The sequence below is a fragment of the Aphelocoma coerulescens genome, chromosome 24, assembly GCF_041296385.1.
Source record: "Aphelocoma coerulescens isolate FSJ_1873_10779 chromosome 24, UR_Acoe_1.0, whole genome shotgun sequence".
Taxonomy (NCBI): domain Eukaryota; kingdom Metazoa; phylum Chordata; class Aves; order Passeriformes; family Corvidae; genus Aphelocoma; species Aphelocoma coerulescens.
The window spans coordinates 2,253,212-2,277,311 of record NC_091037.1 but is presented as its reverse complement, the minus strand read 5'-3'; the positions used below and the strand labels follow the sequence as shown (position 1 = coordinate 2,277,311).

At 54.0% G+C, this 24,100-nt stretch overlaps 1 protein-coding gene across 1 annotated transcript in view; it reads left to right on the top strand.

Annotated features, from left to right (window-relative positions):
• LOC138098193 (nectin-1-like) overlaps positions 1 to 14,560 on the top strand; it is a 59,523-nt gene extending 44,963 nt beyond the window's left edge. The window contains exon 6 of the mRNA XM_068994525.1: positions 8,440 to 14,560. Coding sequence (XP_068850626.1) covers positions 8,440 to 8,981 — 542 coding nt within the window. The 3' untranslated portion in view covers positions 8,982 to 14,560. The remainder of the gene's footprint in view (positions 1 to 8,439) is intronic.
• The last annotated feature ends 9,540 nt before the right edge of the window (positions 14,561 to 24,100 follow it).

Genomic DNA, 24,100 nt, shown 5'->3' with positions numbered 1-24,100 from the left:
AGGGAGATATTGATTGACCAGGACGAGGGGTGGGATGAGGATGTGCACTGCCAGAAAGGCAGGAGATGGATGAGTCCCTTGCTCAGGATGCTGTTTGGTGTTTCTGGTGCTGGGCATTCTCATGATTCTTCACTTGAGCTCCTTCCAGTGTTGGTCTGTGGACTCGCTCACCTGCCTGCCACGGATTCCTGTGAGCACTTGAGGAGCTTTGTCTGGGCTCCAGGAAGGAATAACATCCCGGGATGCAGGCAGTGGGAAGGGATGCTGTGATGTCACAGGGCACAGAAGGAGTCTGACAGCCTGCAAAGCAGTGTGGCCACAGGAGGGAGGGAAAGACGTGTGGGTAAGCTGAGGTAGTGCCAGGGAGAGAAAGTCGTGTCAAGAAATAGTTTAAAGAGAAGAAATAACAAATGGCAATAGCCTGATTTCTGAAAGTCAGAGTGACATTGTGAGGCATCACCAAGAAGGAAAAGTGGCTGTGGGTGCTTTGAGAGGAGGAAAGGGACATTTATCCCATTTTTGGGGGGTAAAAGGAGCAATCTGGGTTATCTGGCAGTGACTGGTGGGTCTCAGGAGGGCTGGAAGTGCCTCTTGGAGCAGTGAGGTGGAGCACTGCCACACTGCAGCGAGCTCTGGGCTGCAAACACCCCGGACAGGATGGGCAGTGAGGCGAATGAGGTGCACTGGGGGCTTCCAAGGCGTGGGGGATACAGAACAGGCTCCCAGGGCTGTTACCTCTTCCTGCTGTCCAACCCAAGGCGATCAGAGCCTCTCCTGCCACTCTGCTCCATGGGGAGTTGTCTGATCTGAGAGTGATGAAACTCCAGCCCCCTGCACCAGCTTTCTCTGGTGGTAAATGCTGAGCAAGTGTAGAGCCGAGTCTGGGGCAGCTAAATTAGCAATAACTCTGTGTTTGGCACCCTCAGCACCTCAGCTCCCCTCTCTGTACCGTGGGTAAACCAGGCCAATCTTCCTCTATCCAAGTGCTTGGAGGTCAATGGATGGGATGTGCTAATTAGATGCTAATTACCCGGTATTTATTTATGATCATTATCACTGTAGCAGGCCTTTAATTCACACCTCCTGTCCTGGATCCCTGCCTGCTGAGTTGTTCCTGGTACAGGCTTTTCTCTGGGGGCTGTTTCTTTTGCCAGCCAAAGGCACTGGAAGAACAAAGCTCTTTGTGCCCAGCCCTGCCCAACCACCCAAAACCAGGGCAAGGTCATGGCCAAAATCAGCTGCTGGCCACTCCAGGGGAGTTGTCACCTCAGTGTCCCTGGGGCAGTGCCCGGTACAAACTGAGCTGACTCCCTTTAGCAGTAGAAATCCATCCCACGAAGTGTCCAGGATGCTGGGGCATGTTGGAAGCAGTGAGCAGAGCTTAAAACCCTCTAAGCTCAGCCCCCAGTCGCAGAGAAGGAGGTGGAATAGGGATTGAAGGAGACTTTGGGAGTAACAGGCTCTCACTTCCCATTCCTGCATAGCCTCTGTGTCCCTTCCTTGCTGTCATTCTGCCTGTCCAACCACCCCATATCATTTGTGGTGTCAGGACACCAGGCACAGCCCTCTCTTCACATTTCCTGCCCGTTTTTGATGTGTCTCAGCAGCGCAGTGGCACTGCAGGTGGCTGCACCAGCTCACCTGCCCAGGCACAGGCTCCTCTAGGGACGAGGGGCTGTGGGTTCCCCCTCTGGGATTTGGAATTGTCTCTTTTCCTGGTGGTCTTTCAGAGGATGGGTAGAGCATGGTTCTCACACTCCATCAGCGCAGGGCTGGCCAAGGAGGTGGGGGCTGGCAGGAGTTCTGGGGTTGGGCTGGGTTGGTGCCTGCCTGCCTGTAATCTCAGCTGATTCCCAAAGGTCCCAGTTGTGGGGTTGAGGTTAAATGAGGGGGAAAGAAGGGCACACCCACAGCTGCCCTGCTAGGAGGGATTAACAGCCAACCCCACAGGCCAGGCCTGCACCACATAAAAAAGAAGAAATCCTTTAATAATTCATGGGATCTGAATATGTTTATCCAGCTCTCCCTAAGGAGCGATTAGGCCGGTGCTGGGGAGGGCTCAGCCCTCCTCGCTCAGCTATTACAGGTACATTTGTTTGGGTCTTGCAGGCAATTTAGGGATTGTCAGTGGACCACGAAACCTCTTTCAAGAGCTGCATGCAATAAATGGAGTTCAATCTAGTGAGCAGCCAGCCTTGGGAGGAAAAAAAACAACACGGAAGGCTGATGCAGAGAAAACCCTGCAGCAGCTTTTCCCCTTTCTGTCTCCCTGTTCTCCCTCCTTTTGCCACCCAAAATCTTCCCTCCAGAGAGGAAGAGTGTAGGGCTGGTTCAGCCCCCTGATGGGGAGGGCAATTTGTTCAGAGGGAGAAGGCTGAATGCTTCTATGAGAGTTATGGCGCATTAAAGAGATTGATAAGTGGAAATTTAATATTTTATTCCAGCAATCTGTTCCCATAATAGCTTCTCCTGCCTTGCAGGACCTTTGTCAGTCGCAGGCAAGCCATGTAGTGTGACATGTAACTATTTATTACAGGCGGGTGCGTGACAGAATAAAAGGCTGTGGTTATGGACTGCACATGTGGGGTGGTCCTGCACAGAGAGCTGCCCATGGACATTCACATGGCTGATCCCATTTGTGTCCTGGCCATGGACATTGATATGTGTGATTCCATGTGTATCCTGCCCATGGACATTCACATGGCTGATCCCATTTGTGTCCTGGCCATGGACATTCACATGTGTGATCCCATGTGTGTCCTGCCCATGGACATTCACATGGCTGATCCCATTTTTATCCTGGCTATGGATATTCACATGTGATCCCATTTGTGTCCTGCCCATGGACATTCACATGGCTGATCCCATTTGTATCCTGCCAATGGACATTCACACGTGTGATCCTATTTAAATCCTGCCCATGGACATTCACATGTGTGATTCCATGTGTATCCTGGCCATGGACATTCACACGTGTGATCCTATTTAAATCCTGCCCATGGACATTCACATGTGTGTGATCCCAATGGATATTCACACCTGTGACTCCCAGTTTTCATCCTGGCCGTGGAAATGGTTTTCCCAAACCTGCATGCACAGGGATGCCCTGCATGCACAGCCACGTGTCCATGCAGCAATAAAGCATTTGCATGTGGGACTGTGCATGGATTGAGGAACATGTGCTTTTCTGGGTGCAGCAGAGCATGGCCGTGCCCTGGCCCTGTGTAGGAGACATTCCCCCACTTGTGCACTGGCTCCAGCCAGAAGAAGCACAAGGAGAAAGGGGAAAAAAATGGAAAATGGACCTTTGAAGGAGACTCACAGAGCTGGGGGAGCAGAGAGAGCCTGTGCCTGCAGCTCTGCAGCCCTGGCCTTGGATGTGCTACAGGCTGGGGGGGAGGAGAAGCTGGCAGGGGTTGCTGACCCCCCCCGTTTGCTTGGCTTCTAGCAGGGAGTTATTTACACACCAGCAGCGCTCTCGTCCCAGCAAGGTCACTGCAAACAGCCCGTGGGGCTCTCTGGAGCCGCTGCCACGCAGCACCGGGCTGGGAAAGCTCTTTCTGGGAAGTCCTAAATCCCAAGCCCTGCAGCAGGTGCTCCCAAAGCTGGGCAGATTGAGTTGGGAGGATGTAGACCCAGGGGGGCCAAAGAGGAGCAAGCCCAGAGGGGGGGTCTGGCTGCTGCTGGTCTTCCAGAGTGGCTGTGCATCCTGTCTGGTGGCATCTGTGCCAGCGGCCCCCGCGGGTGCAGGGCTTGATTGACAGGGGATAGGTGACCTGAGAGAGAGATTAAAACCTAAGACACGTTTGGCATCTGGCCTGGAAGCCGTCACACTCTGAAACGCCAGCGGCAGCTGCTGAACTTCTGGATTAGTTGCCAGTGGTTTTTCCATCCCCGGCCGCACTTCAGGAAGCCCTGGGAGGGAGAGGAAAGCAGGATCCCTTGGAAAGCTGGAGATGGACGTGCAGAGGTGCAAGGGGGAGGGAGGAGGTCAGCAGTGCTCTGGGATTCTCAAATTGCAGCTTTGTTCCGAGGTTTCTCCTTATCTCCCCTCGTGTGCACAACTTTACACGGGGGCAAAGTCCTGGGACAATTTGGCGTGGGCTGTTCCGGCAGGGAAAGTTTGCCATCAGCAATCTGGCTCCTAAACAAACCCCACAGGGTCACTGCTGTGTTTGCTGAGGCCATCTGGGAACTGGGAAGCCCCATGAATATGTTGGAATTCAGGTTCCTGTTCCTCCCTGGAGCTGCTGCTCACATTGCAGTGGGTGTTTGGTTTTCCAAGGTAGAAGGAAATCCAGAGCCTTCCTGGAAGAGGTTGGGCTGCCACATGTCCAACAGGTAATTCCTGATGGGGTTTGACATTTTCCTCAGTGCCTGTGGCTACAGGGAGAATTTGGGCTGGTGCTGGGTTTTTCCTTGGTCCTTAGGACTGAGGGGAAGAGGATGCTAATGGGCCTTAAAGGGAAAACATGTCCACAGCAAGTTTTTTAAAATATCCCAGCAGATGAGCAGAAGGGCTTTTGGAAGCTGGTTTCCTGTGGATCTGCATATCACAGAGGAATTACTGGGTGTCTAAAAATACTCTTTTTCTGATCAGGGCCCTTCCTGCCCCTGGGAGCAGCGTCCTGTCCCTCAGGGTTCTCTGATGTCTAATGAGGTTTAGCTCCCACCTCACCAAGGATCCCACTCCAGCCTTCTCCGGGAGCTTCCTGATAGGGGTAATTTCAGCTTGTTCTGTCAGGTAGCACTAAAATGGGCCAGCAGGTTCAAAAAAGCAGCAGATCAAGGATTGATGGGCAGCTGGGATGATTTGCATGCGCCTCATTTTTATTGGAAAACAGCCATTAGGAGAAAGATGGGATTTTTTTAAAACCTGTACTTTTGAAGCCACTCCTGTGATGGGGAAGGTTTGGGGAAGGTTTGTTGAGCCCTGGGGTGCTGCAGGAAGATGTCAGGAGATGCCCAGAGCCTTGCAAAGGGATCAAAGAGAACCTGTGGGCTGGGCCAGGTGCCAGGCCGAGCCCGGGGTGACCTCCTGTCTCCCTGCTCTCCCAGCTGCCGTCCCCGAGGTCCGGCTGCTGGCACGGGGACAGGAAGCTGGGCTGAATGCAACAGCTGGCAGAGGCGGGCACGGGCAGATAGTGTTGCTGCTTTAATTCCTATTCATACAGCACTCCCTCTTTTTATAAGGGCTGGGGGGTGGCAGGCGGGGGGAGGCTTTTCATGCTGGCATTAAAGCCTGGCTTGTTCCCCCTCCCTCGGCTCCGCTGTCTCCTGTTTCTCCAGGCCGCTTTTCACAGCGGCTTTAATTCTCTCCAGACTCTTCCTAATGGATTTTTCACGTGGGGCCCCTGAGCACGCTCAGGCATCACACCGGTTCCCAGAAATTTCACGCCCCCCTTGGACACAAAAAAAAAGGGATCCTTTTCCCACACTTCCCCCACTCTCCCTGGGGCTGCTCCGTTTGCACCCCGCACATGAAACGGGGTGGGCAGAGGGGTGGATCCCAATTTGTGGGGCTGGCAGATGTCCTGGTGGTTAATGGACCTGGATGCGGGAACAGGTGACACGCTGGTCCCCGCTCACCACCTGCCAGTGCCGAGGCACCCTGGCACAAGGATGGGAACACCACTCACACCCCGGCACATCCCGAGGGTCGCAGCAGTGCCCACCCTGCTCCGGAGCCAGCGCCGGTCTGTGCCGCCATCCAGTGGCAGTGCCGGGCTCTGGAGTGGCCGGACCCTCTCCTCCCCGGACACTGACCACCCCCCCGGGGTCACCACCCACCTTCCCCAGAGCCTCCCCTGTCCCAGCTCCGGAGGGAGGATGAGGAGGGAGGAAGCTCTGTGGGTGAGGAGGGGGTGATTTGGGGCTGCTGGCGGGCGATCTTCCCCCTGTCTTTCTTCTGCCTCCCTTCCCACAGTCTGGGTTTGTTTTCTCTGGCATGGGAACGGGGCCACGGCGAGGAGGATGGGGATGGGATGCGGGGAGAAAACAGTTCCTTGCCTGAGCGACGTGTGAAATGCACCAGTGTGAAATGCACCAGGGACGGATGGATGGATGGGCTCCTGCTCGTGTCCGCGGCGTTGGCAGTGCCAGGGGGTGGCACGGGGGTGGCGAGTGCTACAGCAAGAGTGGGCAGCACAAAGGGCAGGGAAAAAATAAATCATCTCCTGAGAAAGGTAGGAAAACATCCCCCTTTCACTTCAGGCGTCCAACCTGGACTGTTAATGAGGCTTTTAGCAGGAAAGTGGGCCAAGCTCCTTTAGAAATCAGACACAGCCCTCCCCTGTCAGATGTGCTCTCCAGAGCTGGGAGGCAGAGGGACCAGTGTGGTTTGAGGGATCTGCAGACCCCGTCTGGCTCTTTTAGGGTGGGTTTGGGGACCTGCGGGGCCGTGCACAGAGTCAGCCCTGCTGTAGGGTACAGCAGGGTGTGAGGAGGCTTCAGAGCTCTGGGAGAATGAAAGATTGAGCCCCTGGGGCCTGAGCCAGCTTGTTGGGCTTCCCCTGCTCCCTCTCAGCCTCCAGGTGCTCCCCAGCTTTGGGAATTGGGCACCACAGAGGCTGCAACAGCGAGGAGCAGGCCCGGGGAGGTGGCTTAGGCAGGGGTAGAGGGAACAGTGTGGATGTTGTGTGGCTGAAGCTGAGCCCTCAGCAGGCAGGGCTACGAGGGGATGGACGTGACTGTCCCTGGTGTCCCTGCAGAGAGGTTCTGCATGAACCAGCTGGCTGGGACAGCCTTCTCTTGATGCAACAGGCGGCTTTGGCTTTCCACAACCCAGCCCCAGCTCCCCAAGCTGCAAGACATGCCCTTGCTGCTTCTCTAAGACTGTCTTTGGGAATAAAATGCTGTCTCCTGCCTGCACAGCATCTTGCTCCTCATTCTGGCTCCAGCAGGGCCCCTCCATCTGTCCCCCAGCCCACTCTGCCCAGTGGGCTGCTCTCTGTGTGGGTTCAGCCTCAGGAGGCTTCGCTCCAGGCAAGTCAGCACTGCAGAAACCAAGACGCTGTTGTTGGGTTGATGTTTCACGAAAGGCAGGAATTAATCATCTTTCAGGCACAAAAAAACCCAGAACATTTATGGCTCAGGCCAGCAATTGCTCGAATTCAGCGCCCTTGTCCAAAACCTGCAGCTGTTTCAGTGCCTTCACTTGGGGGAAGCTCTTTTCTCTCCTCTCCCTCAGCGTCTGGGCTAAGCTGTGCTGCAGGAACCCCACTCCTGCCAGCAGGGACGTGGAAGGGGGTGGGCAGCAGCCATGCCTCACATCCCTTCGGAATCTGCTGCCTTCGAGCCCCCCTTTCCCCATCGCCCCACCCTGGCTGCACTCTGCTGCTGGGTCTGCACCTCTCCTTGGCTGCTGGGGGGAAAAGTGAAGGCCCGGAAGCTCCAGGGCTGGCAGCCAGGCCTTGGAGGTGGGAGGAGCACTGGGAGAGGTCTCACGTGCAAGGACAAGGCTGCCACCGGGCATTAACCAGGCGCCTGCTGCCTAAATTGGGAGGCAGGTGAAGGGCTGAGACAACCACGTGGTGTTGATACCTGCTGGACACGGGTGTTCAACAGGCCGTGAGTTTGGCCAGGGGCTGTAACTGTGCCCAGCAAGGTTGGTTGAAGTCCTGCCTCAAACTTTATCTGTGCCAAAGTGTAGGTGTTGAACTGCATGAAAGAGGAGAGAGCTGCTTTCTCATCTCTTTTCTCTGCCTCTTTTTGAGTTATTTATTTATTTTTTTAAATAGGTCAGGGTAACTATAGGAGCAAGATTAGCAGGAGGAGTGGCACTGTGCTGGCCAGGGAAGGGAAAGGAGCAGTGGGAGGGCTGTGTCCTTGTGCTGCAGGGTCAGCACACGGGGTCAGGAGCCAGCAGGGCTCTGAGCAGCCACAGGGCACCTGTGGGTGGAGGATCACAAGGTGCTGCTGCCTTCTGGCCCCAACTGGTTCTGATCTGGGCTGGGATGTGAGGAGAGGGATGCAGAGCTGGTGGGTCCAGCGTGGCATCTCTGTGAGCAGCTCGGTGCCCACCCTCAGCCAGGGTTTGGGGTCTTGCTCCTCGCCAGGAGCACTCTCTGGGAAACCGGAACTGGAATTTTGTCACCCGGTAACACGGAGCGCGTCTGGACTCAAGACACGGGGCTGGTGGGATCTGAGCACGCCTGGAGACACCCGGAGGGCTGGGGAGGGGAGATCACTGCTTCCAGCCTGCTGGGCTCCTGCATGAGGCTTGGCCAGCTTGGCACGGCACCTTCCCCTTGCTGAGGCAGAGCTGACCCCTGTGAGGACGCCCCTCTTGCCCTTTCCCCAGTTTTTCCCTTCCCTGTTCCTTACCCTCATCTTCCCACCCCCTCACTCCCCCCAAACTGGCAATGAAAGCATGGAGGGAGGGCGCGTTTCCGCATGGTTTGACACTGTTCCCCCTTCCATCTGTCTTTTCCTACCCAGAATTTCCCTACACCCCGTCTCCAATCGATGATCACAAATCCATGGTGCAGCCGAACATCCCCACACCGGTGATTGGGGGCATAGTGGGAGGCGTCTCGCTGGTCCTGGTGGTGGCCGTGGTGCTCTTTGTGGTACTCCGGCGCCGGCGTCACACCTTCAAGGGTGACTACAGCACAAAGAAGCACGTGTACGGCAACGGCTACAGCAAGGCTGGCATCCCACAGCACCACCCCCCCATGGCCCAGAACCTCCAGTACCCCGACGACTCGGACGACGAGAAGAAGCCGGGCCCCTTGGGCAGCAGCACCTACGAGGACGAGGACGAGGACGCGGGAGGCGAGCGCAAGCTGGGCGTCCCCAAAGCCTACGAGGAGGATGCCAAGAGGCCTTACTTCACCGTCGACGAGGGCAAGGCCCACCCCGAACCTTACGACGAGAGGACACTCGGCTTCCAGTACGACCCCGAGCAGCTCGACCTGGCCGAGAACATGGTGTCGCAGAACGACGGGTCTTTTATTTCCAAAAAGGAGTGGTACGTGTAGCTCCACACCCCTGTGCTACACTCACACACACACACACGCTCACGCTCACAAAAAACACGCTCACGAGCGGTGCCCTCCCTCCCCCGCGGCCCTCCGAGCACACCCACGCACGCCCCGGCCGGCCCCGCACAGACTTTTCGGATGCTCCCAGCAGGATGGGGCTGGGCTGGGGGGTGAGCGGGGAGGGAGGGCGGCTGGCTTTGCTTACGGATCATTTTTTTCGGGGTGGGGCTCGTGCGGGAGGGCGGGAGGTCGGGTAATTATTTTCTCTCGGTTTTGGTTTGGCTTTTTAATTTCTCTCTTCGACGACTTTCGTCCCCTTCTGTGGTGTTTGTATTGGTCGGTGGCTTAGGTGTTACTCTTTGCTTTAACGACTGTTGCCCAGCCTGTATATTACACTCTGTTTGTGTCTTCATGTCTCAGAGTGCCCTTCCCTCCCCGAGGCTCCCTCCTCCCACTCCCACCCCCCTGAAACACTGGAAATTTGTTTGTATGTTGTCTTCTCTGTTTGTTTTTTAACCTTGGGAGGGGGGCAGGTGGGCTGTCCGTAGGACAGGGGCCAGGAGAGTTTATGGCAATGGAAACATAGGTGCCATTATCAGGTGAATGGATTTTGGGGTTTTTTTTCCCCTAATTACTTTTTTTTTCCGGTGGGGTCTGGGTGACATTCCCATTGCCTGCTGCACACCTGGTGAGATTCACACCCAGTTTTTAATGACTCAATGAAAGGAAAATGAGGAGAAAGGGGGGGAAAATAGCCCTAGACCAAACCCCAGGTGCAGGGGCTGATAGCAGAGCAGGGAAACAAAACTGCCATTTTCCTCCTACAATTTATTATCACCTGGCTTTTCATTTTTCTGTCTTTGTTTGAGTGTGCTTTTAAAAGAAAGAAAAGGAGTATTTATTGCTGACATTTTTCCCCCTGTGATGGCTCAGAGAAAGGCTGGCTCTTTTTGTTCTTGTTGCTGTTGTTGTCGCTGGTACCAGCCACAGAGCAGTTCACCAGGGCACATCCACTGGGGAAGGGACCAACTGAGGACACTTTGCTTCCACACATTCACTGCCTTCAGCTCTGCTCTGCACACCCTGCCAGGGCAGGACCAGCCCCCGAGGTTTATTTTATTATACCACTAAGACTTAATTGTCATGTGTTTACACTTTGTTTTTTATTCTGGTCAGAGCACGGGGGTGCTTCTCTCTCTCTCTCTCTCTCTCTCTCTCTCTCTCTCTCTCTCATCCCTAGCAACAACCCCAGCCCGTGGCTGCACCACATAGCTGGCATTGATTGCCACTTTTCCAATATCACATCCCTCTCCTGAGCACGGGCTTGGCAGACAGGGTAGGAGGGGTTGAGCTTGGGGTATTGATCTCGCCCTCCTTGCCTTGAGCCACGGCGTTGTGCTGGGGAGGTTTGGATTGCTGCTATCTCTGCTCTGTGGATAAATGGGATTCCAGACTTCAGGGCCCTCTGTCTCACACCGACCATCTCCAAATTAGATTCACTGGGTTGGGGCTTATTTTTCTTCTTGTGGGTTATATATATTTTTTTTTTAATTTGATGTATAAATAAATCTTTTGTTTGAAAAGAAATCCCCAGTTTTTTGTATTATCATGCACATCTAAAAATAGCAGGACTAATTCTCCTCCTGCCTTACCCGCTGGGTTTTGTTCCACAGCGGCGATCCTGCTGCAGAAGGGAGGAGGGTGCAGAGGGAGACCCACACGGATGAGTCAAGGTCAGATCTCTGATCCAGGCAGCCCCCAAAGCTTTCCTTTCCCATGAGGTGCTCGGTGCAGACCTCAGGGAGCTCAGCCTGAGCCATGCCCAGTTTGCTGTGATTGCATTAGTGGGGTAGGGCAGTGGGCAATCCAATTGTAGGGCTGTAATCTCTCTGCGGTTCCTGCCAGCCCCTCAGGCTTCCTGGCTTCTGGCACAACAGCCACATGCCACAGGAAGGCTGCTCTGTGTCCTCTCAGAGCCAGGGCAGGCAGAGATTCCCCCAGGATCCCTTAGGCTGAACCATCCCAGGTCTGTCCGCTGCCACCAGGAGCACCCTGCTAGCAAGAACCCCCCCAGTAAAGGAAATAAAACCTCTTAACATCTCTCCAAATCTCTGATTACTGATGATTAGGGGTGGGAATGACTTCCCTGCAGTGCCTTGGGAGAGCAGCACACAAAGGGCTTTGATTCCCCAGAGGGAGAGCCTGTAATCTGGATCAGGGCAGAGCCTGCACAGTGTGTGGTGCAGGGAGAATTCCCAACAAAGTCCATCTCTGAAGTGAATAATCCTTCAGATCTGGATCCCACAACCAGGCTCCGAGCAGGATGGTGACAGTGCCTGCAACGCCAAACTCTGGGTGGTCGTCAGCAGGCACAGAGTGAGACCAGTGGCACAGACCCTCCCCTGCAGATTTCCCCCAGCACCCTGTGAGGAGGTGGCTTTGGGAGAAAACACCCTTTTATAAAACCTGCAGGGTCCAGCAGGGATTCTTCACGTTCAGGCAGAGGCCACTGCTCAGGTCTAGCAGATTCCCACCACACTGACCCCACAGCTCTGTGTCCTGAAGAACAAAGGTGCAAAGCCAGGGGGGCAGAAGGCCTGGGAGAGTTCAGGATGGTGTGGCTGTCCCCAAGTTCAGGGATGACAGAAGGAACCCTAAGAAATCTGCTTTGGGAGTTATTACTTCACCTTTGAAGGTGTCATTTTTTGAGCTGTAGCTTCCTTGGCTTATTTCCTGCCCGTTCACACACTGCCCACTTCGTGGGGGCTCAAAAAGCCACTGGGATCCAGGGAAAAGAAAGGAGAGAGTGGAGCAATGTGGAATTTCCAAGCTAAAGCCTGTGCATGGTTCCCTTCCTGCTGCAGCACTTCTTCCTGCCCAGTACTGCACCAGCCCAAAATCAGGACTTAGCTCAGCCACTTACCTCCTCAGAGTGGTTCCCAAAAGGGGTCAAATGATAATTTTTCATCCAGAACCTGGAGTGGAAGGTCCTTAGACAGCGTTGCCTGGCACAGCAGTGAGGCACCCTGCGAGTTCAAGGTTCAGTGCTGCATTTCTCTCATCCTTGAGCTCTCTAGCATTGCTCCCCTGGTGCAATTATCGCCACAGCCACGGAGAAATGCCACCTCTGCTCCGTCATTTGCTTCTTGCTGTCCCTTGCAAGGTCAGCTAGATGGCCAAGAGACTCTTGGGGTGGTAATTAGCTGAGTGATTAGCCATTAATCCATAGCAAGGTGGAAGAAAAAAGAAGTGTGGGGGAAGAAAATCAGATTGATGCTTCATCTGAGGGCTGTTTGGGTCCAGTAATAGCATCGCTGCCTTCTCTGGGTTGAATTGCTCTGAGGGGGCCCTTGAAGGGAATTAGATGAGATTTTCCACCATCATCCAGCAGAAAGTGAGATCTGTCCCTCCCTGCGTGCAGAGCTGAGCTCAGGAGAGAGGCCAAAGTGAAGAACCACCTGCATCCTGCTCCCAGGGGCTTCTGCAGGAGGGGAATGTGCTGGGATCGTGCAGGGCCCACCAGCAGGGCCAGCCCGGGCTGTTCTGTGCTCTGGTGATGGTGTCACTTGTCCCTTTGTGCCCCAGTGTCCCTCAGTGGGCAGATTCTGTCAGGCTGGAGTGCCACACATGAGCTCACAGGCCAAGCCACCTCTCTGGGACCCTCAGGCTGCCTCGAGTGAAAAATCCCCTGCTTCTCCACCTCCCTGGCATCAGAGGTGCTAAGGAGGTGGAAAATGCCCCTGTGGGACCTGGCAAAGGAGTGGGAGCTTCCAGTTGGGAGAGGGAAGCTGTCCAGGGGCCTCCTCCCCTCCACCTTGGTGCTAGGGAGCAGCTGCTCCCCAGGAAATGTCCCATCTCACACCAGTCCCGAACTGGTTTATCCCACTGGCTGTGCCTGGGCTGCTTCTCTGCCTTCACACGGCTCAGGGCTGGGTGTCAGTGCCTCATCTCCTCCCTCTGCAGGGATCATTGTCCAGGAGGGATCCCTGCGCTGGGTTTTGCCAGGGAGCAGAGACATCAGCATGGTGCTTTTCCTTTTCCCAGCCCTCATCCTGGATCGCAAAGCTTGTGGTACCTCAGGGTGGGTGGGGAAGCTGAGCAGGCAGTGAGAGAGAGGTCAGCGACCCGAAATTCAGGTGAATTTGGGCCAATCTCCCACGTCCTTCCCGGTGTGAATTCAGGGAGCTGTACAAGCAAACATATCCGTGTCACAACCCACAACGAGCCTGTGCTTTATGTACAAAGACACCCCAGCTATTTCCCTGCTGGGGCTTAACTCCAGGATTATTCATTGCAATTCACCCTAGTGATGTTATTTTCCCTTATTTAATTACCAGGTTTGTTGTTTTTTCTCCCCCTGTTAAATCATTTTCATTCAAGCAGGGGGGGGAGAAAATAAATTAAGGAAAAAACAACCTGAAGATTTCCATGTGAAATAAATCAACTAAACTGAGATGGTTGCACCAAATTGATTGCAAAGACTTGAGGGACAAAGGGAGCCATTTTCCTGATGTTGAGTGAAAAAGAAACACAACAACAGTTCAGCAAAAATCACGGAGGGTCAGGGAGAGAGAGATTCCAAAGATTGATCTCGAGGCAATTAGAGAAGGGAGCGAGATTGGAACGGGGGCTGCTGCTCTGCTTGGCCGTTCCCCTTTGCCACGCACAAGCACGCACACGCAGATTTTGGGGGGTTTGGGTACCCGATGAGGTGCGGGGGAAAACCCCATTGCCCCTGTGGGGGTCAGATGTGTCATTCCTGCAGGCTCTGAGTGTGGGAACAGGGGGATCCCGGGTTGCCAGCAGGTTCAAACCCACTTTGAAGTTTGCCTCCACCTGTGCTGTTGTAGCACTGAAGTTTTGGGTCTGTGCGGGCTGTGGGGACAGGGGGCACTGCCAGCCCCGTGTGGCTGCTGCCTGTCCCTTATTTCTGAGGTGTGAAGCAGCACCTCACCCTCCCCACCCTGCACTCCCTGCCCTCCTCCCATCCCCTTCACACCCAAGGAAATCTGCTGTGGCTTTGAGCTTTTCCGTGGGAGAAGCAGGGCAGTCCTTGGGACAGGGGAGGCTGTGAAGGTCTCGGGTCCCTCCCCATCACCCCCAAACTCACCCCAGGGGCGGGGGACCAAGGGCAGAGGGGCTGGGGGAGAGCAGGGGGGGCTCAGCCCATCAGCAAGGGAAGGAAAGCCCAGCCTCAGAGAGGAGGCTGAGCTTGGATTTGGGACCAGGGAGATTTTCCACATGTGATTCCCCGGGGGTGAGGGTAGGGAGCACACGGAGTCAGATCCTCCGCTAGCAGAGGCTGGTGTTGGTGGAGGGACTCTCGTTGAGGATCTGGATTTTCTTTTCTTTGGCCTTTCTCTTTTTTTAAAACATGATTCCTCAGCTCCAGTGATTTTTTCTCTCTTTTTTTTCGTCCTCTGGCTGTAATGATCATTGTGGAATTAAAACTGCAGACAGACAAACAAACAACCCCAACCCCACTTCTTTTCTTTTTTTTCTCTCTTTTTTTTTTTTTTGTAATCTGTGTTGTAAGTGCTTTTGTAAAAAATAAAAATTAAAAATAATAATAATAATTATGTAATGGACTTTTATGATTTTGGTTTTTTTGGTTGTTTTTTTTTTGTTTTTTTTTTTTGGTTGTTGTTTTCCATCCTTTGTAATTTGTTCATTTGGAGTCCTGGGGTGGGGGGGGGTATTTTCATGGTTATAATTTGTGTGGGTAGGGTGTTGCATCACCCTTCCTTTTACTTGTACAAAAAACAAATAGTGGCTCAGCTGTGGAAAAAAAAAATGTACTTTTTTATAAATAAAGAATTTTAAAAAAAGAGACCTTCTCCTTTTTGGTGCATCCGTGGCTGCGTCGTCGTGCACTCAGTGACTGGGAGCTGTGAGGGGAGTCACAGCAGCAGGAATGGCACCTGCTCTCCAGTGGTTTGGGTTGGAAATATCCCAGGATACGCTGTTTTTTTTGGAAATTCCAAATATTTGTACTTGTATTTTGGAATGGGAGTTGCTTGCAGGTGAAGGCTGAAGGTTAAGGGTTGAGAGATCTCCAGAACAGCAATGAACTGGAGAAGGTGGACTGGGAACGACTGGGTTTGCCACTGGCGTGGTGGTTTTGTGTGGAATTCTTGGACAGCAGATTCAGGATAGGCTAAAGGAGGCTGGAAGCTCTTCCTGTTGTTGATGTAAACAGTGAAATTGCTTGGCTGAGGCCCAAAGCTAACCTGAGCTAAAAAAAATAAATGGTTAGAAAAACAGGGCAGAAAAATCCATCCAAAAATCTGTGAAGAGTGAGGCTGAGTGTCTGTGGCTGAGGAAGTTCTCACTGCTGGCTGCAGCAGATGGGACAGGCTATTGGAAAAATGTCAATATTTCCCTAGAAATGTGGAATTAGCTGGTGTCAGGGACACAGGAGGGACACAGGAGGATGTTTTCCAGTGCCACACGTGCCTGCCATGGCAATGGTGCTTCCAAACCCTCTGCAGGCTCAGGGGGGCTCAGGGTGAGCAGAGCCACGGCACATCCCCACGTCCCTGTCACTGCTCCCTGCCCTGGGAAGGACACTTTGCCTTTCCTTTCCCCAGCTCCCTGCCTGTGCATGGATGCTACAAAGGAACCCTTGTTCCCAGAGATCAAGGCCAGGCTTTTGCCAGGGAGGGAGGGACAAGGCAGGCGGGAGATCAGAGGGAGCGTTCGTGCTGTCCCTGCACTGATCCTAGCAGACCCTCTGCCATTCCCCTGGGGAAGCGGGATACTCCCTGGGAAGGGGGTTTTGCACCCAACTTGAGCACGTGGGTGATGTGCTGGAGGCCTGAACCTAAATCTGACCCAAACCCCAGTGCTCCCCATCATGGAGGGAGAGGGATGCTGACCCAAATTCAGACTTGAGCTGATCTCCATGAGCTGGAGGAAGAGGGAAGTGTTCAGGATTAGGCTGGGAAGGAGTGGTTTGGTCCCTGGGGCTTGTGCCAGAGCAGCAGGAGGCTGGGACCAGGGTGGTGATCAGTGCCCTGTGTGCAGCCTGGCAGGAGAATCCTCCAGCCCCTGTGCTGCTCACGGAGCCAGGTCTCAGTCATTCTGCTTTGGGAGGCATTGGAGAGAGCCCTGGGAATCCTTTCCTTGTGAAAGAGGAGGAAAAGCCAGGCTTTGAGGTGACATGGGGAGTTGTGAGCACTCTCTGGGCTGTGTCCATCTCTCCTCCTATTTTCCCCCTCTCATTTCCCCCATTAGCCATGGCGAGTGCTGCAAGTGCAGCTTTCCTTCAGGAGTGACCACAGCTCCTACAGAACCAGCTCCCAGCAGCTGCCTCAGCCACTGCAGCCAAGTTTGGGGGCGGGGAGGGACAAAAGGAGCACTGGGGAGCTGGGGCTAAGATGGGAAGAAGGACAGGAGGGGCTGTCTTGGCTGGGATGAGCCCCTGGGAAATGCTGCTCCGGTTTCCCAGGCCAGGCCTTAAGAGTTCAGCGATGATGGATAAAACCCATGGCCTGGGGCCTCTTCTCAGCAGCTCAGGTTGCAGGGGGCTGAAGGCAGCAGGAGCAGCCCCCCAGGCAGTGCCCCCAAGGATTGGGTTTCTCTGGAACCAAACAGAAACACGTTGGGGGTGTGGGAGTGCCAGAGGTGCCTGCAGCCCATGGAAACATGGCAGCGTGGCTTGGATCCCTTCTCCAAGCCTCAGCCCCGCAGGAAAGCCCTGCTGGCCCCAAAAGGGGCTGCAGAGCCCTGAGCAGCGGCAGAGGGGCGAGGCAGGAGCGGGATCAGGGCAGGAGGAGATGAGGCAGAGGTTTGTGGCTGGTGTGCGCTCAGTGCTGAGCGTGGGCCAGAGCAGAGTGGGATTTGGCTCCCTGGAACTGGGAGCTGAATTCAGGGCTGGAATGTCCCTGGTGGAGGTGCAGAGCCAGGGTCCCATCCTGTGCACGCCATCAGCTCTCCTGGCTGCAATGGGGTTTTACTTCTGCCCGTACAAAGGAGTTGGAGAATGATTTGTGGTGAGGGAGAGACTGCCCAGGGTAGTCAGGGAATTTGCAGGGAACCTGCCTGATATCCCCAGCACAGACCTGGGATTAACACCTTGCACAACACCCAAAACCAGGGGGATCTCCCAGGGATCCACAGGAGCAGAACTGGAAGTGCAGGAGCCAAAGGGCTCCAGCAGACTGAGGGAAAGGCAGGGACTGGGAGATGTTAAACCAGGAAAAGGGCACTGGAAACAGGTCAGGTCACTTAAATATGTGACCCTCAATCCCAAATTCCTTGTGAGGTGAGAGGCAAGTCCTGCTCCAGTTCAGCTCAGAGCACTCAAGGTCACACACAGCCCATTAAATCTCCTCCAGCTACTGCTGGATAAATGGAACCAAGAGAAACTCCCAGTGCAGGCTGAATTACTTGTAGCAACAAATATGTTTGATTAGGGTTGGTGGTTTTTTATTTTTTCATTTTCAAATTATTTGCAATCTCCAGTTTGATTTGTATGAACATATTTGTTGGAGGAAATTGCTTTATGCAAATGGATTCCAGCTGAGGGACCTGTGACACCAGAAGTGCTGTTGAGCCTCAGATGCCCTCAGTGGTGCCTGGCAGAAGGCGAGGGGGGCTGGTTCTCTCCTCCTCCTCCTCCTCCTCCTTCTCCTCCTTCTCCTCCTCCTCTTCCTCCTCCTCCTCCTCCTCCTTCTCCTCCTCCTCCTCCAAACAAGGCATTTCACAGCCTTCCCAGACGTGTTTAGATGCAGCCTGGCTTTAGAGAGCATTCGCAGAACAAGGCTCAGTCTGTAAAAAAAGAATAAAAAATGGATGCTTGTTGCACTGCTGGAATTTCACATCCTAGCGAGCAGAAATCAGAGAGCCAGGCTGATATTTCCACCTGAAATGTAGGTTAAAAATGTTGTATCACCCTCCAGGGGCTGAATTATTGAAAGGCAGTGATTTATGGATACCTGCCATCCGAGCTGCTCCCTTCACCTCGGCAGCCGAGGTGAATGTGGCCTGATGTGACTAAGCCCAGCTCAAGGTGAGTTAGGGATGCTCCCTCCTCCGCAGATTTCACAACTGCTGGACCAGACCCAGGTCCTGGTAGGAAGCAGGCAGAGGGTTTTGTCTGAATGGTTTGGAATTTGGGGAGGAAAATGGCTTGAATGTGAACAGTAAATGGTGCTTTTCTGCCTCTGTGCAGAAGACACTGTCCTGTGGTTTGCTGGGGAGCTCAGTGCTGGCTAAATCCAGGGAGGTGATTAGGGATCAAATCCTAATGGATCAAAGGGAGCTGTGAGAGGAGGGGGGTTCACTTTTTCCTGGTTTTCAAGTCCTTTTCCTGCCACCCCTGAGTCCCAGGTGCACCTTCCCTCCCTCCGCCCACCCCGAGCCACTGCTCACCCCATGGAGGGAGGGTGAGGGAATATTTCCATCTCTCCCTTTTCCCCCGTCCCTGCCAAACTCCTGCCAGCCTGATTTCCTCACGGTTTGGAAAAGAAATTTGCCAGCTTCACACCTGTCAGGTTTAACTGATTGCCCGTGGTGTGGAGGGAGGGAGGGAGGGGAGGAGGGAGTCCATCTGTATGGCTCTGCTCGCCGGGGGAAATTCCTCCACTCCTCGAGGAATCGATGCCTCAATTCCAGCCTCATCCCACTGTCCTGCTGCAGCTCCCAGTCCTTCCAGTGACCATGTCCCCATAACAATGGACAGTGGCTCTCTGCTGGCACACAGCTCTGTCCACCCAGGGAGATGATCCCACCCCGAAACGCCCGTCCCAAGGTCCATAATTGCCCCAGTGTGCCCAGCCCAGCTGCTGCCAGCTGTGCTCTGAATGCTGCAGCTGTCTGGGGTTATGAATGGAATGGGGATGGGGTGGGAATGCCAAGTCGGAATGGCTCGAGTAAACACTGCCCAGGAATAATGGCATGGGGGGCTTTGCAACGGGGAGGAATCGTAATTAAATAGAAATTAGTTACTTAAATGGTCACTTCCTGGGGTTTCGCTGACGTCCGATTAACTGAACTTTTAATTTGCATAAGCAATAAATGTTTAATTATGTTATTAATATATTTGAGTTGAGGAGCTTATGGGGTTTTATAATTGGCATTTAACTAGATAGTTCCAGCACATTAACGGATGTTTTATAGCTCCGTGTGAGCTTCCCCAATTATAGCTGACCTAAAAATTTGCTTGGAGGACCTACCTTAAAAGTGTTACCTGAGCAACAGAACGGGGGGAGGCGAAGAGGAGAGTGTTGGAGCCTGTCCCCAAAAGGAGGGATGTGCACAGGCAGCTCTGCACCCTCCACAGAGGCCCTGAGACCCCGGTTCCATCTCCAGGATGTCCTTTCTTCAAGGGCCTGTGTCGCAGAGGGGTCACCTCCCCTCTCCTGGCACCCAGCTGAGCCCAGAGGCTGCCACCCAGCAGGGGATTGGGGTGGGGAGGAGGAGATTTAGAGATGGGGAGGGCTTGTCCTGGGTTGGGGAGTGACCTTTTGACTGAGCAGCTCTGGCAGCCCCTGTGTTCCACTCCCAAATCCTGTCAGTCATTCTAAATCTATTTTCCATCCCATCTCTACGCTCGCTTTGATGACTTGACTGGTTTAGTAGGCAAAAAGTGACATTGTGTTTGACTGACAGGGCCCATTTCCCATGAACCTTTAGACTGGCATTGATTATATTCCTGCCTTTTAATTCTTTATTAACTGGAGCCTGTGTTTGCATTTTCTGTGGTGCCAGGACATCACCCCGTAGGATTCAAGTCATTCTCTGTGCCCTCCTCCATTCTGCCGGAATTTAACCTTCTCAAATTTAACTATTTTAACAAATAGTAAAAAACCAACAGCAGTGAGTTAGGAATCTCCTCAGCTGAGTCTTCCAACCCCTCTGTCTGCTCGTAATAAGTGGAGTATCCAAGGAGATGGTGTCCAGCGAGCTCCTCAGCCTTGTCATCCTCAAACACAGGGAAATTGTTTTGTCGTCTCAGAAGCCACGAAAAAATGTGTGCCGGTCTCCAGAGACAGATCACGAGCATTCAAATCTTCTGCCTTTTCTGAATCATTGCAGCCCTCTTGACCGTGTCCACCTGCTGGAGTGCCTATGAGCGGTGCAGGGGTGTTGTTTATTCCCGCTCTATCCCCAGGGTAAGCCTGGCTTTTGTATCCATGGCCTGTCCGTCAGCTTCTCTGTCCTGCTGACTGATTGCTCCCTTTCCTGCTTTTCCATTCGATCCATTCTGGAGAAGGGGGAAGCTCCCTGTGTCCGAGCTGACAAACACCCCGCTGAGTGAGGCTCATTAGGTGAGGGGAGGTGGGGAGGTGCGTGAGGCACCTTCCAATGCCCTTAACGGGAGGGAGAAATCAGGAAAAGGGTCGGGAATGTGAAGTCTGAGCTGTTTTCTGCATCAGGTCGCTCTCCTGGAGCAGGATTGGGTGGGGGCAGCTGGGGGCACCAGGGCAGGGGCAGTGAGAGTCCTGGAAGGTGTGAGGGGGTAGGAGGGGAGGCAGCAGGTCAGAGCCACAGGAGCATCCGGCAGCTCCATCCTCTCACACCTGGCAGCTCCATCCCTGCTCCAGGAGGCTGCAGAGTCTGGATTGCTGCAGCTCTCAGGGGATTTGGGGAGAAGAGAGAAGGAAGGGGGTGTGAGGAGCAGCCTGGAGCCTTCCCTGCTGCTGCAGCTGCCAGGGGACAGAAGGAGGACTGTCCCCTGTCCCTGCCCATGCGCTTCTGGCCAGGTGGCAGGGAAGCAGAGCAGCTCCTCCTCACCCTGCCCTGCATCCCCTGGGTGCCTCTGCCCGGATGCGAACGGGAGGTGAGCTCATCCTTTGGAGACATCCAGGACACAGCTGCCCGGTGCTGTAAACACCCCGACGGCAACGGGAGACAAACACGGCCCGGGGCACACGGCCAGGCAGAGTGAGACGTTCCCAGGAGTGCTGCTGGCGATTGTTGAGCAAATTAACTCTATTAACACAAATGATGAGAGTCTGAGCTGCAGTTCCTGGGCCTTCTATCTGACAGAATTCATCTGGTGGCTGCTTGTAACAGCGTGACCTTAATGGACTCATCAAGGGAGCCGGGCTGGATCTGTGGCTGAACACGGGTTTGGGAGCACGCTGTGCTCTGGGCAGGCTGCTGAGAGCAGGACAGGCACGCTCTGGTGTAATGGGCTGCAGGATCCGGCCCCTCCATCCTTCCAGGAGAGGCAATTTCAAGTGTCATCACCTCCTCGAAACTGTGCGGCAGAAGAAATAAATTACTAAAGGGATTTGATTGTTCATTACTCTGCCAAGCTGCAAGGAAATGAAGCAGAACTAAAATTAAGGGCTGTGAGGAAGAGGAAACGCCAGAGAACATTTCCCTTCTTCTCCAGGGCTCATCTTCTCCCCCAGAACAGGCTGGGGTCTCCCCATCCTGCAAGGCCCTGGCCGTGGGAGGCAGGGGCGTCTGTGGGGTTGGCCAAGCGAGGTGGGGAGAGGGCAGGTGGGTTTGGGGTGGATTAGTGGCAGCAAGGTCATGTTTGCCCCCTCTTTGCTACAGGGGCACAGAGAAGAAAAACCAGCCCAGGCAGAGGAATCTCTGTTGGAGCTCCCACAAGAATTCTGCAGAACCCTCATCCCTGCTGGATCCCATGGGGTTAACACCCTGCTCCCACTGCTGCAGCCAAACCCCATCCTTGTCAGTGGCCACTGGCAGCACAAAAAGGGAGGTCACCAGGGGCTAGGGCCACATTCCAGACATGTTTTTGCGGCCAGCAGCTCTTTAACCAGATTATTTAACCAAGGATGGTGCTTCCTGCAGGGGAGGAGAGGGACAAACTGGTCACGACTGGACAGAGCCTTGCATGGCAAAGCCATTCCCTGGCTGCAATGTGTGTGAAATCCCTGCTAAAGCCAAGCACATCCCAGTGTCCACTTCAAAGCAGGCACCCCAGGGAGGGCTGGATCCGCTCACCACGCTTCCAGGCTCTCCCAAAACCTCATCAGAGGCTGGAGAGTGGCTTGAAAAGCCTCAAAATGCCAGTTGGGCTGGCAAAAATGACAGAGGGAAGGAAAGTGGTCAGGGATCTTCAAGGGATGCTGTGATCAGTACCCAGACGGGGGGATGGCCGTGCTGGGAACGAGCTGAGGGCCCAGGGGATACCCAGATTCCTGGGCTTCAGTGGAGGGGAATTAGAGAGGGGATAGAGGCATCCCTGCTTGTGGGAGGGAGAGAAAGGACAATGCACAGGGCTCAGGGGAATTATTTTAACCACCCTTGGGGACACTGTTTTTTGTCCCCATCACACGCAGTAAAACCAGGACACTCCCAGCACCCCTTTGCAGGGACCAGCAGCACCATGTGGGAGGTGAGCAGCACATTTTGGGGGCCCAGCCTGTGCAGAGGGGGATTTCCAGGGACATGAGGCATTTTCAGGATCGCAGCCATGCCTTGGCACTCGCCTGTGTGGTGGCTGATTGTGTAAGTGAGAGTTACATCAACAAACACCCCAATGGGAGAGGCTGTGATGGCTCTGAAAATTCCATCTGACTTATATCAGGGCATGGAGGCAGAAAAAGCAGCTCTGCCTTCATTTTGGTGTTTAACCTTTAGCTGGCTGCGCTGCAAAATGTGGAATAGGTCAAGATTATCTCGAGTCAGGATGTTCTTTGCTGTCAGACCTTTGTAGGCTTTCAAGCCTAATCAGGAAGAAAGGAGACCTAATCAGGGGAACAGGCAGCATCCCCCAGCCAAGGACATCTGGAAATAACAAGTTTTAAGGATGTGGTAAATGAAGATGTTGTTGTCTATCAGTGGAACAGACAGCAGATAGCATCCCTTTCTCCAGGACCTCCTGGAACTTACAAGCCTTAAGGATGTGTTAAATCAAGATGCTGATGGATGTCTGTGTGTACATTGCTAACTTGGCAAATTATTCGAGGTCTGTGTGTCCCATAGCTGAGCTTTCTTAATTATAAATCTGAAAATCACATCAAAAAGACCCTGCCCAGGTGAAAACCTTCCCCCTGAGCGTGAGTAGAAGTCTGCTGGGGTTGCGTAATTCACATGGGAATCACGAACATGATGCTTTTGTCTCCAGGTGAAGGCCAGACACTCCTCCTGCTCAGAAAACCCTGCCAGCCACCTTTCCTAACCAAATAATTCACCTTCCCCGAGCGGAGGTCCAGCTGCCTCTGTGCCTCTCCCCAAATGAGCAGCACTCGGTGGCAGAGCCAGGTCTGGATCCGGAGGGGGGGAAGTGCTGCTGCAAACCCCGTGGAGTGTGGGTTTGTGCTTGCACAGGACAGAATCTCCCTGCCAAGTGCAGCCTGCTCACCTCCCTGCAGTGAGGGAAGGTCTGAGCTGGAGCAGGGTCTGAGGGGGCCTGGGTAGGAGCAGAATGAGCTGCTCTGTTCCCGTTTTCCTCTTCACTTCAAACCAGGACCAAAGCAAGGGCTGTGAGGATTTTGGACCCAGGGAATGCTGCTGCTGAAGGGCTGAAGGCTCTTCAGCCTCACATGGTCCAGTGCCACTGGTGCAGCTTCCCCAGCAGAGTCTTGCCCTCCTTAATCCCTTTTATCCTCTGGCTGCTTGGCTGTCCCTGGAAGGGATTCACTGAACATGCACAGCCCAGAGAGCGGCCCCCAGAGAAACCCACCCCACCTCTCCTCCCTCAGACTTCAGATCCCTTTAAAACCCCCAGTGCCTTGCCAGCCCTGCTGTTTATCCTCCCTTTTGGCCTATCAGCTCCACCAGCTCAGCTCGGGCTCTCCCGGGAGCAGCTTTCCATTAACCCTTTGCAAACAAAAGGCATCACAACTCGGCTGGGGACCAGCTTGTGCCTGGGGGTGTGTGTTCTACTGGAGCGTGTCTCAAATTAGCCAATCCTGCTCCTGCCTTCAGAACCAAACCGGGGAAGTATTTGTTCTGCCAAGCTTTTCAACTCGGTTTAATTTAGCTCTGTGAACTTGTCTCAGGCTCCCTGGAATGTGTCAGGTGGGGTGTATTATAAATATGCATCATCTGAGCTCATTGTCTCGCTCAAAGGAGCAGCAGGCGGAAAGAGTCCGGCAAAGACTCCTTCCAGCAGGTCAGGGTGACAATCCAGGTTGGGGACAGGCTTAGTTTGGGCTGGCACTGCACGGAGACAGGGTGCTTTGCTG